Source organism: Homalodisca vitripennis, chromosome 1 (assembly GCF_021130785.1).
Source record: "Homalodisca vitripennis isolate AUS2020 chromosome 1, UT_GWSS_2.1, whole genome shotgun sequence".
Lineage (NCBI taxonomy): Eukaryota > Metazoa > Arthropoda > Insecta > Hemiptera > Cicadellidae > Homalodisca > Homalodisca vitripennis.
Genome location: NC_060207.1, coordinates 128,227,353 through 128,245,475, shown reverse-complemented (window position 1 = coordinate 128,245,475; position 18,123 = coordinate 128,227,353). Strand labels below are relative to the sequence as shown.

The following is an 18,123-nucleotide window of genomic DNA, read 5'->3' as shown; positions in this document are numbered from 1 at the left end:
AATCCATTGAACCTTCAATAAAGATTGAGATGCAAGAATCAATTGAAGGGATTCAACACTCAAGTCTGCAGAGATCCATTGCGTCGTTAATTATTGGTTGATGAACCGTTACTGATCACTAAAATGTGTTTTTGCTCTACTCTTTACTTCTTAATCTCTTTTATGTTTATGTTTATGCAATGCCACCTGTCTGCTGCATGTATGTCCATATGTTAGTAGATAATTTTTCGTTTACTTCACAATTTTTCTAGTTTACATAAATATTTCCTGTATATAATATATTAAAGTTATAATTTTTTTTATTATCACGGGGTGGTCTGAAAATTTTTAAATACTTTAAGTTTAAAATATCCTTCATGGTACAAATTTATACCCATATTTTTTGTAGATTACGTCTATATTCTGAAAGCTCATATTATAATCTATCAAATTATAGTAGTAGGTATGACATTGTTCTTAAAATATAGCTACTTCTCTGAACCTCTGCAAATCCCTTTACAATAGTATTTGTAATACTTTCGTATAGGTATTAATGGATTACTTTTAATATTGTCGGACATTCTCCAAAGGTTTAAGAATGATATAAAATCTGGATTGCTGGTGATTTGGCTTAAACCATATTTAGGTTAAAACAAAGTTATGTACAGCCTCCATTACCACCTCTTTCCCCATTATTTGCAACTTCTACTGCCACTGCCACCAAATCTCTCATTAGTTGTGTGACAGGGTTTTCAGCCCAAGATTATACCAAAGAACAAGTATGTAATTTGTGGTGCCTGGACCTTCATTTAATGTAATGACTGCTATGTCTTGAACTGGTGAGATTATGAGGCTGGTGTTATTGTGTTACAGCCCAAGATTACACCCAAGGACAATTGTGTAGTGTGCGGTGCCGGGACCTTCATGGGATGTGCTGACTGCTTCACCCTCTATTGTTCAGTAAACTGTCAGGCTAAAGACTGGCCATCTCATTCAAGAACTTGTAAAACGTAAGTTTTTTTCTTACTAATGCTCTTAGTGTACTGGGGCATTTGTGACAAATTAATTTTCTCTATTAAATTAAATATTCATTTGTATATTTAGCAACATTGAGTTCAATGATGTTTCATGTCACTCCATGGGATTTTGCTAATACTTACTTAAACACATAAATACTAAACACTACATACTACATATTTAAATACTTACTCCATAAAATAGTAAATACTAAATACACACACATACTACAAATACTTTTACTACATTGTCTTATAGGTAATGATGGCAACGAGAAAATAGCAGAATAAATAAGCTGAGAATAAGCACAGGACATTTTAACATGTGACATATTATCACATGTTGATTATTCATACTGTAAAAAGAAATATAATGATAGTGAAAGTCAATGTTAATCCTTTCAGTGCCAACGTCTGGGTAACCGGATGTTTAAAAATATGCATAAATTGCTGACGTCCGGTTTACTGGATGTTTTTAAGAAAATATATTAGAAATATAATACATTATATTTTCACTCATATTTCATATCAATTTGAATAAAAAATGTACTTTCCGTTAAGTATGCTGTATGATGCACAAACACAGCTGATCAATCAGTAACAAGGACGAAAATAAACGATCAAGTTGGCCCGTTGTCAATGACTTTGTAGCTGAGACGCTTTGTTTTCATTGTTATCAGTCTAATGTTTCTGTGATTTAGGCGTGTAGTGAAATGAATGTTTCAAGATCCCTGAGTAATGGAGGAAGAGTACCCAAATGACAACTTTGTAACTGATATTTCTTTTTTTATGTAAATAATTGTAAATAGCTAAAATCATGTTAGGCATATTCTTTTTTGTTCTATTCTACAGTGTTATATAATTAATTGTTATTATGGCTATCACTCATAAGAAAAGTAGTAAAATCAGTAAAGGAAATGGACATTTGCTAATCAAAATATGCAATTTTAGTTCCTCTTAAAAAAATGAGAGGCGTTAAAGAATGCTATAATTTTGGTTGAAAATTTAATAAAAATTAGTGGATATGTTTAAAATAAAGGGTTCTTTAGTGTGATTGACTTTATTGAGTCTGAGAATTTCTTTTAATAATTATTTGAGTGTCAAAACTAAAAATTAAAAAAGAAAAACATTTTTTAGATTTTATTGTTGTTATCCTTTGTGTTTCTGGTAGTATAAGAAGTTTTTGAGTATATTTAGTGTTAATATACACATTTTTTGTACAAAACAAAAATTATAAAAATTCGCCAATAAATAACACATTATGCTTTTCTTTAACCGTATGCAAATTGCTAAAAATATCACGGCACTTTTGGATAACACCTGCAAAAATACCTTTGGCATTATTGTCTAACATTCCAAAATTATCTGGCGTTGAAAGGGTTAAAAGTTGGTGATAAAATCTGATATCAATGCACTCTTGCATTTTAGTACCTTTTATTTAAACACTGCTAAGAAACCTAACTCAATGAATATTTTTGTCTTATTTAAACAATATTTAAATAAATGCACTCTTGGCAGTGGCAACTCTGTCAAGAATCCACCGTGAATTTATCATGTTCCAAAATGTCTCAATAAAATTGTCTGCAGACTTAAATTTTGCATGAAACTTTATTTCTACATAGACAAGAATAAGTTTTGTAATGGTGCATGGCCAATCATAGAATGTGACTGAGCGCTATTGAATCCTATCACTCAGTAAGTTAAGACAATTTCCTTTTGTCTTCCAGGAGGATATGAAAATGTCTTATCCGTATGATTTGACTGAAGGACATTTCAAGACTAAAATAAATTGGCTTGAAATACAATCTTAACGAAGCCTGTTACTAGATACTTAGTGTAACGTACTCTTACTTTGTCCAATAATATGAATGATATTTACATAACTAGTTGTGATAGTAAGAACACTATGTTATTTTCTATTATAATAAATTAAAGTTAACAATGTTGCATTATCTTTCACAAGTTTATCTCTATTTTCAGATCATCAAGGAGTAATAGTGGCAGTAGAACTGATCTATGTGGAGCTGGTGATAACAGAAAGATGAGACAAGACGTGACCAATGGCTTTAGATCAGCTGCAAACCGTTTTGATGATAGACCACAGTCTAATGACAAGTTGCAAAATCGTTTCACAGACAGATGCATTGATCAGTTCGCTGAAGCCAACCAAGATGAAAGAAGTCATAACAGCAGTCGCAAGAACAATCAGTCCAATTCAGACCCACCGAGAAACTTATTTGAAGAAAGAAGATCTAGATACAACACAAACAAGGCAAACAACAATGATAGTGGTAGAGGTGGTGGACAAAAGCAAAGAGGTGGGGCGCAGAGGAATCAGTACGAGAGAAGAAACATAAAAGATACCAATTTAAATTCCAAAACGGATGCGGATGATGAGAAATGGGACACTCAGGTAAAGGTATGTATAATATCCCTAGATGAAGAAGCTTTCCTTTATATGTATTTTGATATATTTTTGTTGTGTCGTAATTTTAGTTAATTATTAATTTATAACTACTAGAAGGCAAAATGGGAGTAAACCATTTCTGTTAGAATGTGTTTGGTTGCTCCCGGGAAGATTTGGTAATTTGTTGTTTTTACAGGAATACAATAAACATCAGTTAGAATGTGCTCAGATGTTATATTACATTAGTTTTGTTTATACTAGTGGTCAGTCATATGTTTTATTCATTCTGAGCTTCAAATAAATATTGGTAAAATATTTTGGTTTCTTATTTATTAGTTCAAATTTATTCATTTAAGAAATGTATATGTTTGAGGAGAGCTTTCCCTTTAAATCTTTATCTATGACCCAAATGATCACAAAGCCATAATTATAAAAATGCCCATAGAAAAGCATGTTCAGATATTAGATAACTAACTTTCCTGTAATTTAACCCTAGAACTGGCGGTCATTTCATCCTGTAGTGTCGGGCTGTTTTGGAGCTTCGCGCAAGGTTTTTTTTAAAAAAATTATTAAAAATATAAAATAAAAGCAATATAAATAAGAGTATATATTTTTGTGTTCAGAATTAAACGTAGAATTGCACTATATTGTAAAATTAACCATCAAAAATTTTCTAATAAACACTTTTTTTTAATCAAATATAAAATTTACGAAAAATATTTCTTAAATTTGGGGGGGACCATACCTAGCAAATGAAGTTATAGTGAGAAATATTTATAAGTGAGATAGCCATTCTGTGTCAAATTTTATCTAGTTTCAGAAAAACATAAACATTATACACATTTATGAAAGCATTATAAAGCTATAGAACAAAAAGCAGCGATGCGTATAAATTCTGAAAATCGGGTGTACACGTAAGACTTTGGTAAAACAAGTTTTTGCTAATACATTTATCTATGAATACATGTTATTTTGCATATTTTATTACTTAGAATAAAATAGAATATACAGTAGTAATGAAATAATTACCATAAATTATTTTTTGAAAAGTAAAAAGAGTTAAATTTTGCCATTATTCAAAAATTTTGCGAAAAAATTTTCATTCAGCAAAATATAAAAAAGTTTCTAAAGCTTGTACTATATCAAAATTTATAAATTTATGGTTTATAAGTAATAGGAAATATTATGTAGTTAGAAAACTATAAATATAACTAAAGATATTGAAAAAATATAGAATAACCCAAACAGTTATTATATATAACCAAAGAAATTACAGGAAATATATATTTTATTGTGAAAACTATCTATTTACCAAAAATAAATAGTTACTTCAGAGCTAAAAGAGTGCTATAAATAACGTTTAGTAAGTGAAAACAATAACAAACTATGTGAAATGAATTTTAGCCAAGTCATTTTGCCATAGCCTACACAAAGCCGGTAATTTCTCAAACATATTTCAGTAAATAGAAATTGATTTATTCTAAAATATATATGTTTGCACTACTACGACATCAAACAACACACTACACATTAAATACGACACTAAAACACGCGTAAAACTATTAAAACTTACAAATATCCACAGCTCGGCACGAAAGTGATACAGAACGGCAGCGGCAATATGGCGGTCACAACAAACGGCATCGCGTTTTCTTTTACGTTCAAAATAACAAGCTTGCTACGTCATAACCATAATACAAAGAGGAATAAAACTCATCTGTTCCTTAGCATTTTTCTTCCCGAATCCAATGGTGCATAAATTATATCGATACGTTACCGGAGTATATTATAAAAAGTAATTATACGAGGGAATGTTTGACCGACAAAATTTTGACGGTTAACACCAAAAAAGCGGCATTAACCGACATAATTATGTCGATTAACAGTTCTAGGGTTAAACTCAAAAACAAATTAAAAGTTATCTTTTTAAATCTTTAAATAAAAGATTAATTAATCTGACCCAAATAATAATATATATTAATAAAATTTAAAATAAAAAGCTAAAATTAAAATGTCACTTCTGGCCTAATAAAAATAAACAAGTCAAAGTTTTTTACTATGTTAAGATATTAACACATGTTCTCACACCTAAAAAATGCTATAAGCTCTAAAAGCATTATGTTTTTCTATAATTTCGAAAACTTTATCAAAGAAGAAGTTTACCAAAGAATTAAAAAATATTGTTTTTCTGTGACTTGAAACTTCAATGCTATGACCTGTATTCCGAAACATACAGGCTTTTACACATTACGTTATGTTTGAAAACATATTAAAAAAATAAATTATTTAAAGGTATTTGTGTAATTAAATTTTAATATTAAAAAGTTTAAGTAAAACTTTGCATTAAAAATTACAAATACTAAAGATTCAAACAAAATCCTTGAAAAACAACAATTTGGTTGAACAAGAGAGCCATGTAGCAAATAATTTCTACTTACACAAACTCCCTCAAGATCTTCCTACTTCCTTACCAGTAAAACACACGCACCATTTTTGTTTACTAAAGATACACAGTAAATTGTTGAGTCAAACCTATTGCTGGAATGAAAATCACCTCTTGATATTACATAATATCTGTATTCTCTGTGGTCCAGCACCAAACCTTTCAAACATCAGTTGGCCAGTTCAGTCTCATTTGCCTTTGTTTAAAACTCCCTCATGACCTGAACTCCTGATCTTGCTTTATATAATTACATTACATGTTTTAAACCCATCCATACAATTATAACTTACAATATTGTAGAAATACATTTTTTTTTCTTTCACATTTTTATATTTACTTTCAAGTAAATAATAAAACAGGATATTACAGTCTATTTATAACAAAAGTTAAAATTACTTTGCAATTTGTGGTAACATTTTCTTGTAGCTATTGCAGCAAACACTAGAGGCTATTGCAGCTGTAGCACGATCGTAAACAACAGAATGATCGCTAACCAATGCAGTAGACTTAAGGTTAATTCTTATTTGCCAAACAAAGGATTTCTTTTTTGGAAGTTCAGGTAAAAATTCTAGGTTGCTGTTACTGCAATCATCATTATTAGTTGGTGAGCACAGGGATACATCATCATCACTATCCTGTTGTTCAATTTAGGAAACTTTAACTTCGGAGTATTGGTTTGAAATGCTGACACGAAGTTTTTCTTTCTAACAGTATTATGTTTCTTGGTTTCACTCAAGTCCACCCCTCCAATTTTTCCGATCCCGTATATTTAGAATCAGAATCAGAAAAATCTTTATTCGATTGTTACACATGGTGTACATGAATGGCGTCACATGATTAAGAAAGTAAATGGTTAAGTTTACTAAATATGATTTACATCAGTATCTAACGAAATATAATACAATGTAATTTTAATGATTGTAAAAACTTTTGTGAATTGTATAAAATTCAGAAAAGGAGTACAACGGCAGGTCAGTCAGGTAGCTTTTAAGTTTATTTTAAAATAATTTATTATTTTCTATTAATTTTATATTGCTTGGCAGCAAATTAAAAAATTTAGCTCCTATGTATATTGGTTTTTTACAGAAAAAGTGTAAGTTATGTTAAGCTATTGCCATATTATTTCTATTTCTTGTATTATAATTATGGGTCTCACCACTTTTGCCTAAGCTATGAGTATGATTCATCACTGACATTATAGTTTTATATATATATATATATATATATATATATATATACATGTATATATGCACTGTAAACTGTCATGATACCCAGTTGAGGAAAGTGATCCTTCACACTTTCATTCCATTTAAGTTTTAAAATGACACGAATTGCTTTTTTTTGTATCACTAAAATTGAATTTAAATTTTTTATTGATGTGGATCCATATAATGAGATACCAAATATAATATGCGAATGGATATGTGAAAAATAAATCGTTTTTAGAGTTTCTTGTGAGCATAATTTTGACATTCTGCAAAGAGCATATAAACCAGAGTTAATTTTTGAAACTATTTTTTCTGAATGTTTATTCCATGTCAGTGAACTGTGTAACGTTAAACCCAAAAACTTTACTTCTTCTTCCTTAACTATAGCCACTTCATCTGTTTCTATATGAGGATTAATTTTATTTCTGCATTGGTTAGTACAAAATTCCATATATCTTGTTTTTAAAATCTGGATTTAAAATTAAGTTGTTTTCTTTAAAAAACTGATTTATTTTTGATAGGCTGAGGAAAGCAAACTCCTCTATTTCCTCTTTAGATGAAGCAGTAATTCTTAGAGTGGCATCATCAGCGTATAAGCATAATTTATCTAGCTCTGGAATTCCTTTTAGGTAGCAGAGGAATAGAAGTGGCCCCAAAATGGATCCTTGAGGAACCCCATAAGAAGTTTGTTTTAAAATAGAATTATATTTACTAGTTAAATTATTCTTGTTATTCAGATTATGTATTTCCACAAACTGCTGTCTGTTTTGTATATATGATTTTAGCTAGTTGGACTCCTTCCCATGTATACCAAACTGCGATAACTTAGTTAGTAACTTAGCATGACTAACACTGTCAAATGCTTTATGGAGATCCATAAATACTCCTATTACCTTTTCCCCTCTATCCACAGAATCAATCACTGACTCAATGAAATCAGTGGCAGCTGTAACTACAGATTTACTTTTTCTAAACCCATGTTGTATGCTATCAAGTTATTTGTTTCTTTCTAAATAGTCAACCAGCTGGTTAGACATTGCACGTTCATATATTTTGGATATAACTGGGAGCATTGCAAGTGGCCAATAATTTGCTGCATCAAACTGATCGCCTTTTTAACACGCTTTTATTAGCTTCGGTTGTATCTATGTAACGGAATCTTTGAGCATAATTTTCACCAATTTCCAGAAGTCTGATTAATTTGAAACTTTGCATACGTATCAAGGACCGATGACAATGCAATAATTTGATCATAGTTTTCCATTATCCTTATAAGGACCGCCAGGATTAATAAATTCTTTTATAGATCCTCTGTGATAAAGCTAGCGCGCGATCTGCGCTAACCCAGCGTTCAAGTCTCCATTCGTCTCGGTATGCTCGGATGTGCTTGACTCTCTTAATATAGTAATATTACAATAGTCATCCAGTCTCTGCCATTTCCAGTGGTTTCCTTGACAGCCAGATCTATAAGTACACGATCCATGCAATTTGAGTTGTTGCTTTACAGAAACATACATAGTATTTTTATCAGACAAAGCCTTTAGTGTTTTTTTAACTAATTCCTTTTCAACAATATTCCAAATTTTTCTTGCATTTTCAATTTTATTTACTACAAAATAAAGTTGAACAAATACAGTTTAGTTATTTGACACATTACTTTGATGTATAGCTAATAAATTAAATATAAATAATAAATGTACCAAAATATGGGTATATTCAAGTCTGAACTACAATAACCATTAGTTTTATTATGTATGTGTATGTTTGATATATATATATATATATATATATATATATATATATATATATATATATATATATTTATATATATATACTATATATATCAGAATATAGCAATTATATGATAAAAATTATTTACTATACGAAAAATTCAACTTAGTTAAGGGTGTAACATTTTATAATAGTATATCTCAAATAAGTAATAGCTTTAATACAGCTCAGTAAGAATGATAAATGATATATACTAGCAAACATTACGTTTATTAAATACTTCACATACCTAACTCTCAAGTCCGGCAAAGGTGTTTCAAACATCCACAGTTCTTTGGTAGCTTAGATGCCAGCCTTCGATTTTTACGACAATAAAATTCTAAAGAGAACTGCGAAGCTTCGAGTCTCCAGGGATCAGAGCCGACATCTTAAGTGCAAGCTCGAGGAGTCATATTGAGGCGATGCAGGTTGCTATTTCCCCGTTGGTAGCTATTAATAGGACAGAACCTTTAATGGGGCACCGATGACAAAAACGCACCAAGAGGGCAAAAACCTGTCCGACCCGACATCCTTGATCTAGGCTTGCGATTGTTTGCTGCTGGACAAGCCTATGTAGCACTTAGTCGTGTAAGGTCTTTAGACGGTATTCGGATTGAAGAACTTGATTGCTCTAAGTTAACAGGAAATACCCCATGCAATAGTGAAGCTTTAAATGAAATGATGAGATTGCGGAATGATTCGTAAGAAATACCACATTTCCACAAGAAACTAATTGATACATCGAACTAAAAAATGAAAAATAAATAATAGTTTTAAAAAAACTAAAAAAACACGCTTTTATAGCTAACCAAACTAAAAATAGAAAATAATTTTTAATTACAAAGAGTTTATATTACGGTAGTAGAAGGCAAAACAATCATTCATAGTCAATCACCTCAAAATAAAATTATAATAAAATTTAAGTTATTAACAGAATAAATTAATTCAGAGTAAAAAGCGTGGGGTGCATTTTACTACATTTCATAAGTCTCTTCTCAAAGATAATTACCGATAGAATGATTGTAATATTTAATATATCAAGCACCCCACACTATTTTATTATTGTGCCTGATGTATATATTTTTCGTATTGGGTTTAGTAATACCTGTTTCATAGTTAATGATTTTCCAAATGTCTCTTTGACAATTTTTAGATCTTTTAATTTTATTAGTATAGTAATTTTGTTTTTCTTGAATAATTTTATTTTTAAAAGTATTATATTTAAGTTTTACGTTGTCAATGTCTCTTTGCGATTTTGTTCTTCGGGCAGCATTACTTTCAGTAATTAGTTTCTTTTTTTCTAGTTTTAGATCTTCGCTAACCCAAGGTTTTTTACCTAAGTAATTTCTGACCTTTCCAATTGGAAAATAAGTATTAAAGTAATATAAAAAGATATGGATAAAGGTGTCATATTTTAAATGATCTGGAGCTTTATAAAGCTGTGTCCATGTTTCTAAACTTAATGCTAGATTAAAATCTCTCATATTTTCATCAGAAAATACCCTGGAATACTTGAATGAATAATTTTGTTGTTGCACTGAGTTAGATACATAATCGAGTATTGTAACTAATTGGCCATCATGATCTGACAACATTGCATTCACACACTCAACTTGAATCTGTGATTGTTTGAGATTGGTTATAATATTGTCTATTGCTGACTGAGTAGTGCCGGTTGACCTAGTGGGGAAGTCTATTAAGTATTTCATATTGTATTGTTTTAATAGGTGCTTTAGATTTTTCACATAAGAATTATTTGTCAAGGTGTTGATGTTAATATCTCCACATATCACTATATACCTATACCTATTAGTTACTTACTTACTGCCGGGGCGTAACAAATCTCAGTCGATTCTTTGCGTCGTCTATGAGCCTCTTCCACGCCACCCTGTCTTCCGCCAGATCCACAGACCCTCCACACCGGGTCACATCTTCGACCACTTGATCGCACCATCTTATCTTTGGCCTACCCAAAGGGCGCCTTCCTGCCGGTACCGCCGCCTGGTAGACCTCTTTTAACCTTGTGCCCTCCTGTCTCCGATGTACATGTCCCAGCCAGCTAATTCTCTTTGCCTTCACCAAAGCCACAATATCTGGATCTTGGTATACATTGCGTAATTCTCTATTTTTTCTTATTCGCCACACCCCTTCATCACATATTGGTCCAAATATTTTTCGGAGAACTTTATTCTCAAAAACAATCAACCGCCCCTCATTTTTCTCTCATTCTTTTTAGCATTCTAACTAATACCTATTAGTTAGAATGCTAAAAACCGAATTCAGATTTTCCAGGAATATATTCACATTTACATTAATTGGAGACCTGTAGATACCGTCTAATAATATTTTTAAATTACCCCAATAAACCTCAACTAAACATAGCTAAAAAATTTGATCACATAATACATTTTTTATTGCAGGCAACATTATTTCTTTAATTTTAATGGTGTTTTTTGCCAAAATAATTACACCTCCACCATTCATACTGCACCTAGCATAGTAGGAGTGAGTGCTATAATTTAGAATATTAAGCCTGGTAATTTCATCTTTTTTCATTTTATGTTCTGTAATGATTAGTATGTCTGGTTTTATATATCATCTAGAGTAACTTCCAACGGGTCAATTTTTGCGGATAAACAATTTATGTTTTGGTGGAATAATTTTAAGGCAATAGGAGTACTCTTAACACTGATCTCAGTACCAGTAACATTGTTTAGGTTATTACAACATGTAGCATTGTGCAAAATGCTCTCTGGAAACGATTCTTGGGTTGTTGTTAAGTCACAGTGAGTAAATAAACTTTAGTTCAATTTATGGTATCTTATTTGATTTCTCACAAATAGAAGTGATAGTACAGTTGCACTGACATAGGTCAGGAGTCTTATTTCAATTGCAGTTAAGAACAATAGGTCATTTGCAAGCTGCAACATCAAATAGTAATGAGCATTTGCGCTTGAACTTGCCAAGTTTTCTTATACAAAATTCTTTATTTTTATCATGTTTAACCCATTGTGGATCGTATTGTTTTGGCGTGCGGGCACCAGCGGGCACAAATTAATTTACGGTCAGTAGCCGAACGAACAGCAATGGTGCGCCACATCGTATCGCTCGCTATTGTGTACTCACTTCATATCTACGTTGAACTGGATTCCGGTTTATAAAATTATCTCCATCTATATTCTTAAAAACAAAATAATTAAATACAATATATTGTTTATGAACTATTGTAATAAATATCGATCAAGTTCAGACGAGTTTTCCATTTCGATCAGCTCATATTATGACATGTAAATTATACCATAAAATACGATACTAGTTACTATTATAATAACAGCTGAGGAAAACAACCAATCAGAAGCGCTAAAAAGCAGAGAGTAAACTCATATGAATGATTTTTCAACTTCGACATACAACTGCGATCTGTAGGATATTTATAAAACTTTTGAAAACTCTGAATGTAGACCGTTGTTACACACTCTTAGTTAACAAGTGAAGACGATTGCCCAATCTATCAGACATTAATAGAACTATTTGGAGGGAAACTTAAAAGCAGATTGCTTTTGCGACCTGAGCTCATCATCTGTGTGACAAGTGCAGCTCGTCAGTGATCCGCAATGGGTTAAGTGATTTTCATTTAAATGATAGTATTTATCATGTAATGCATTTAGAAGTTGCACTATTCTTTTATCACTAACTGTTGGAATGGATGCCTTCTTATACAAACTAATTACCTTGTTAGTTACTGTGTTAGCTACTTGTGAAAAATTGACTCTTAATATTGCTTTTAAGTGTCAAATTATATCTCTCATGTGACAAACATCAGATTATGTCCTCCCCAGTAGGTAGCTTATTTAAAGGTAAATCTTTCAGTGTACCAAACATTGTGCGTTCAAATACCTGTCTAGTGATGATTTTCTTAGGCACTGCCATTGTTAATTACACAATATCGTCCACATTTTATACATCACGATATTGTAAATGCAAAAATAGTAACTGAAAAAATGCTTAAAACATCCACCACATGCAAGGAATAACTACAGACTGAACTGTCACAGCTAGCTTGAATCTGACGAAAAATCAAGAATGTTGTTTCTGGGCTCAATAATGACCAAACTATTGTTTTTATCTTAAATCTAAAACGTTTTACAACTAGAAAATGATGAAATCTACAAAAGGTCCAGTGACTTTTTGTTGTATATCCTTGCTGTATAACATAACTATATACTGGAGGGTTTGTAAAAATATAACTTACAACAAGAATAAAACAAAAAATGTTCAATGTTATTTTTAGGCTCTTTCAACATTATAGAAAATAATAAATACAAAACTAAAGTACATTTTACAAAATCCCCTTATGTAAAGATGTATAAAGGGTCAATGTCAATGCATGCAAAGTTTAAATCCTGTATCTTTTATAGTTTTTGAGTGATGGTTACATATGTTAACTTGGTGGAGATAGGGATAATAAAAGTAACCTGCTTCCCTTAATTAATTTAATGAAATAGTGGTTCATTCTCAAAATTCTGTCGTAGAAAGAATGAATTAAACGCCCTAATCGACTTATTCTTTTATTACAAATTACTGTACATTTCTTCTCATAGCACAGACAACTTTCCTCAGGAAAAAACCACATTTTCATTTATCCCCCGATAACATTACCCCTCCCTGCTGGGAATTTCCTATTTTGGCTAGATAATCTTCTGTATCAACTAAACCCACTGATCAACTTATTCTGCTGACAAATATTACTCTTCATTAAACTCAATCCTTTGATGAACCAATTCACCTGGTTTACTTATTCTTATAATTAACTCAACTCCCTGAAGGATAAAAACCCCTGTTCTTAAACTCCGGTAACCTTAAACTCCCTGAGAATATTTTATGGGTGACATAAAACAACCTGATCAACACTTATTTGGCTGATGAAGATTAATGTCTCTGGTTAAGTATTCTTCAGGTAACCAAAACACCTTTATCTTTAAAACCCCTGTTGTACTGATTTAGTTTATATTAAGTCAAGCCTGCTTCCTGGTATATTAGAAACTTGAAAATTTTGCACAATTCCAGACTAGTCCGTGTAACCACTAGAAAACGCCTGAAAGCCAGCAATTTCTTCATTTAAATTACTCTGAAAAATTCAGAATGGCTGACTGGTGCAGTTTTTTCTCCCAAGCTCTGTACCAGCTAAACCAGAAGTCGTAACTCAAATCTGAGGCCAAACCGTTTATAAGTATTAAATTTTCTACAAACACCGTCCAGTCACTTTTTGTTGTATCACTAACAGTTAAGCCATAAACATTTGTTTAGATCCAGAAAATATGTAATCAGTACTGTCTACTTAAACTCCATGGCAAACCTCATCTTTGAAATAAACTAATTTCCTAATTCCTCTTACACCTGAATTTTCAAACCACAAGAAAACTCCTGAAAGTCACAATTTTATACATTTATATCACTCTAAAAATCATAACAGCTGACCTGTGCAGTCTTTTATCCCAAGTTTTGTACAAAGAAAACTTTAGGTCATAGCTCAAATCCAATGGCAGAATCATTTGACTTTTATTTTAAATTTCCTACAAAGAAGGTCCAGTCACATTTGGTCGTATCTAATGGTAAAGCAACAAAATGTCCTCAAAGTAAAAACTTTGGTTAAATCTGGAAAATTATAAAAGTATACGGTTAAATTTTAACCCCTGGCAAACCTCATCTTCAAATTCAACTAATCACCAAATCCCTCTTGTCCCGTAATTTTTCAACACCCTATCCAGGGGCTGAAGGCATAACCCCCAGTGAGCTGAAGGCGAGTATGATTTTATATTTTAAGCATTTAAAAAAATGTATAACCCTTAAATATTTTTATTTGGTCCACTAATGTGCAAGGAAATAAATAATGCCCTTATTCACATATACAAAGATCTTAGCTGATTATTAGGTTGTTTACTAACGTTCATATAACATTTTAAGGACATACCTGGAAATGATTTTGTTTCTTATACCAACTTAAATGCCGGGTGTTATATGTTGCCAACAATATGAAATGCAAAGATATTTTACTAAAAATCATGTGTAATAAAGTGATTACAAAATGTATTTTCACATATAGCGTACTATTCACATTGAGAAAAAACCCATTAGATTTTCTGGGGACAAACAGCAGTGCTTACCGTAGTGATTTGTTTTATTTAGATTTGCCAAATTTCCATATGAAATTTGCTTGTATTATTGCAGAGCTTAATTGTAATTTTGTGTTTCTTGAATAAGAAATCAGTTCTATATTGGACTTGCTTTAGTTGTTTGTTTCACTTTACTACAGATATAAAGTTTGTAGAAATGGTAGTTTAAGAATCTTCAAGGACTCATATCAAGTTTACACAAATTGTAAAATCAAAATTGGGAACCTTTAAAACCTAATACAGTATATGTTTAAACAAAAATTATCATTTTATTAATCTGTAGTAAAATGAAATTTATTGAACATTGAATAAATTCTTTAAATAATAATAAGCTCAGTAGTTTAACCCACCTTTGAATTAGTTACTTTTGGGAAAGTTTTGTGAATATCTGCTAGGATTACCATTATTATATAACTACACAACACAAAATTTGTTTGAAATAAATGACTTTCCATGATGTAATTATTAATAATATTATTATTGTAATTGTGATTCTTGCTTTCTTTTTCTATGAAGGAAACTAATGCTGCAACAAACTTTGAAAAACCAACTACAGGCATTGACTTTATCCAAAAAGAAAAAGCTTTTCTTCAAGTGAGTAAAATTATTAAAACATATTTCTAAAATATTATTTTTAATAGTAATCTTTATGTGATTTTTCATGTTTATTATGCACCTAAAACTAAACCAAAGAGCGGTATTTTAAAAATAATGTATCCCTTTTCAATAATATAAAAAATACTGGGTCAATTAAGTGTTCTTTGTTCTAGTTTGAAACCTTTTATCTATTTTTCTTTATAATTTCTATTTCAAATATTTGTCAAACAACTTTAAACAGTTTTTTGAATCTGAGGTAAAAAATGCCTTTATGACAAAGTTGAATCTATGACTTTATTTTTCACTTTTTCATTGTCATTGAATCACTGACCATCGAGGAATCATCAAGAATCACACTCTTTTATCATGTTAACTGCAGCAGAAATGTTACTGTGTAAGGTTTAGGAACACTAGTAAAGATCAAAATGTAAACCAGCAGTGAAATATCAAGTACAATAAACAAGTTAAAACACAAAAATTGTGTTTGTGCAGAAATGTGCGACCATGCAACATTATGGAGAATGCTCACGTCTCCAAGGTATGCTCAAGACTGTCTAGAGTGGTCTGCCTGCTCTGCAAACTGAGATACAATGTAACTGAGGAGTTTTTTACTAATGGCATACCACTCCCTTTTCCACAGTCTTATAATATACGGACTCCTCCTTTGGGAGCATTCTTCCGCTAGCGACGACATCCTGCTACTACAAAAAAAGGTTGTTAGGGTGATAGCCAGTGCTGGCCACCTGGATTACTGTAGGCCCATCTTTAAGCATCTGGGAATTCTCACAGTGCATGGCCAGTATGTCCTTGACTCCCTCCTTTACATACGGGACAACATAGATTCATTTGACAGAAGGAACCAGGTGCATGATCACTGCACTCATGGGGCCTGCCAGCTGGAAGTGCCTCGATGTAGGCTCGCTGTGACTCAGAGGAGCTTCCCTACTTCAGCTCTTAACCTTTTTAACACCCTGCCGGAGTATGTGCGAGATCTTGAGCTTGGGAAGTTCAAGAAACATCTGAGGGGCTGTTTGGTGGAGAGGCCAATCTATTCCCTAAAAGAATTGGACAGTGGGTTTTTTCTGCATCCACCGCCATTGTGATTTGTGATTTATATAGTTTTATGATTTTAATTTGTATATAGTTTTTGTAAAATGACGCAGTCAATCCGGTTTTACTGGTCATCGACGGAGCTACCAAGTATCAGGTAAGCACCGGGAGAGCAGAAGACATGCTAGGGTTTTCTTGAGGGTCACACAATATATACATCAGAATTGGCATTATACCTTTTGCTATACTGCTCACTGGTAAAAGTCCTTTCCTTCTCAAAAGGGAGTTACTATGATTTGTCATACTGAAATTGGCTTTTTTTATTATTGACTGCGATTTATGTCACCAGTCAGTTAACTGTTGCTTGGACATTATGTGAGATAACAAGTCTCCTGTAAAGAAGTAGTCTAATTAATTATCCATCTTAATTCTTGGGATTGCGTGGCAAATATTATATCCAGCTTAAAACATACATACCTTACATGTATTTGTCTTACTAAAAATTCTTATCCTTAAACCAGTATAATACTCTGAAAGGACATTGCAATTTGTGTCTGCTTAGACTTATAAGTTGCAAATTGTGGTAAAGGACGCTTTCTGATGAAAATCGTTGTACCAATTCAAATATTGATGAGTGTTTTTTATGGTTATTAATCTTTGAGTCTCTTTAACTCCCTCAGAATCGGTTTATAATATTTTCATGAGATATTATTTTGAAGGAAGTGAATGCAGTATTCTTTGTTGTTCTACACATAGACATCTATTTTGCTGTTGTACTATAGAAGTCCAATTATCTGAGCCACCGGTAAACTTAGACTATTAAAAAATATTAATAACCTTTGTAGGAAGAGTGTACAATATTAGTCTATAGATAGTATATCTGTTTTTTTATGTGTGGGGGTACAAAACAATCAATATTGAATTTTTCTCTAAAGACAATGTATTGTAATTTCTGTGTTACATGATATAATCTTGATTCCATGTAGCAAAGTTTGGTCTTGTACTGTAGTTTGTTTGTGCTGTATAACTCCTTTGTAGTAATTTCCATTTAACCCTAAATTATTTGTATGTAATAATAATAACAATTATAAATAAGTTTATGATATTGAATGAGAAAAGTGTTGTACTGTAAAAATTATACCAATATTTACATTACAAATTCACAACTTTATAGTTGTTACTGTTAGAGTTTTTTGTCACAAAATGTCACAATTTTATTGTTCTCCGTTCTCCAGTTTTAAAGGAAAGGGATTTAAATCAAATTTAATAAAATTATACAATTACAAAACAATGGAAATGATAGCATCACTTGCAAATGTCAAAATTAAGCATTATTGATTCAATTCCACATCAACTGCAGCAAGATCATGATACATAGAACTGTCATCCTGCTAAATGAATATATCACATCTTTTTTCTATCAATCTGTTTCAAATACTTTATAAAATAAATTTAAGAAATAATATAATTTGTAGAAGTC

At 31.4% G+C, this 18,123-nt stretch overlaps 1 protein-coding gene across 1 annotated transcript in view; it reads left to right on the top strand.

The window, feature by feature from the left end:
* Positions 1-18,123, top strand: part of LOC124353077 — a 62,830-nt gene that overhangs the window by 2,052 nt on the left and 42,655 nt on the right. Inside the window, exons 2-4 of the mRNA XM_046802894.1 lie at positions 824-989; positions 2,976-3,414; positions 15,513-15,590. Coding sequence (XP_046658850.1) covers positions 824-989; positions 2,976-3,414; positions 15,513-15,590 — 683 coding nt within the window. The remainder of the gene's footprint in view (positions 1-823; positions 990-2,975; positions 3,415-15,512; positions 15,591-18,123) is intronic.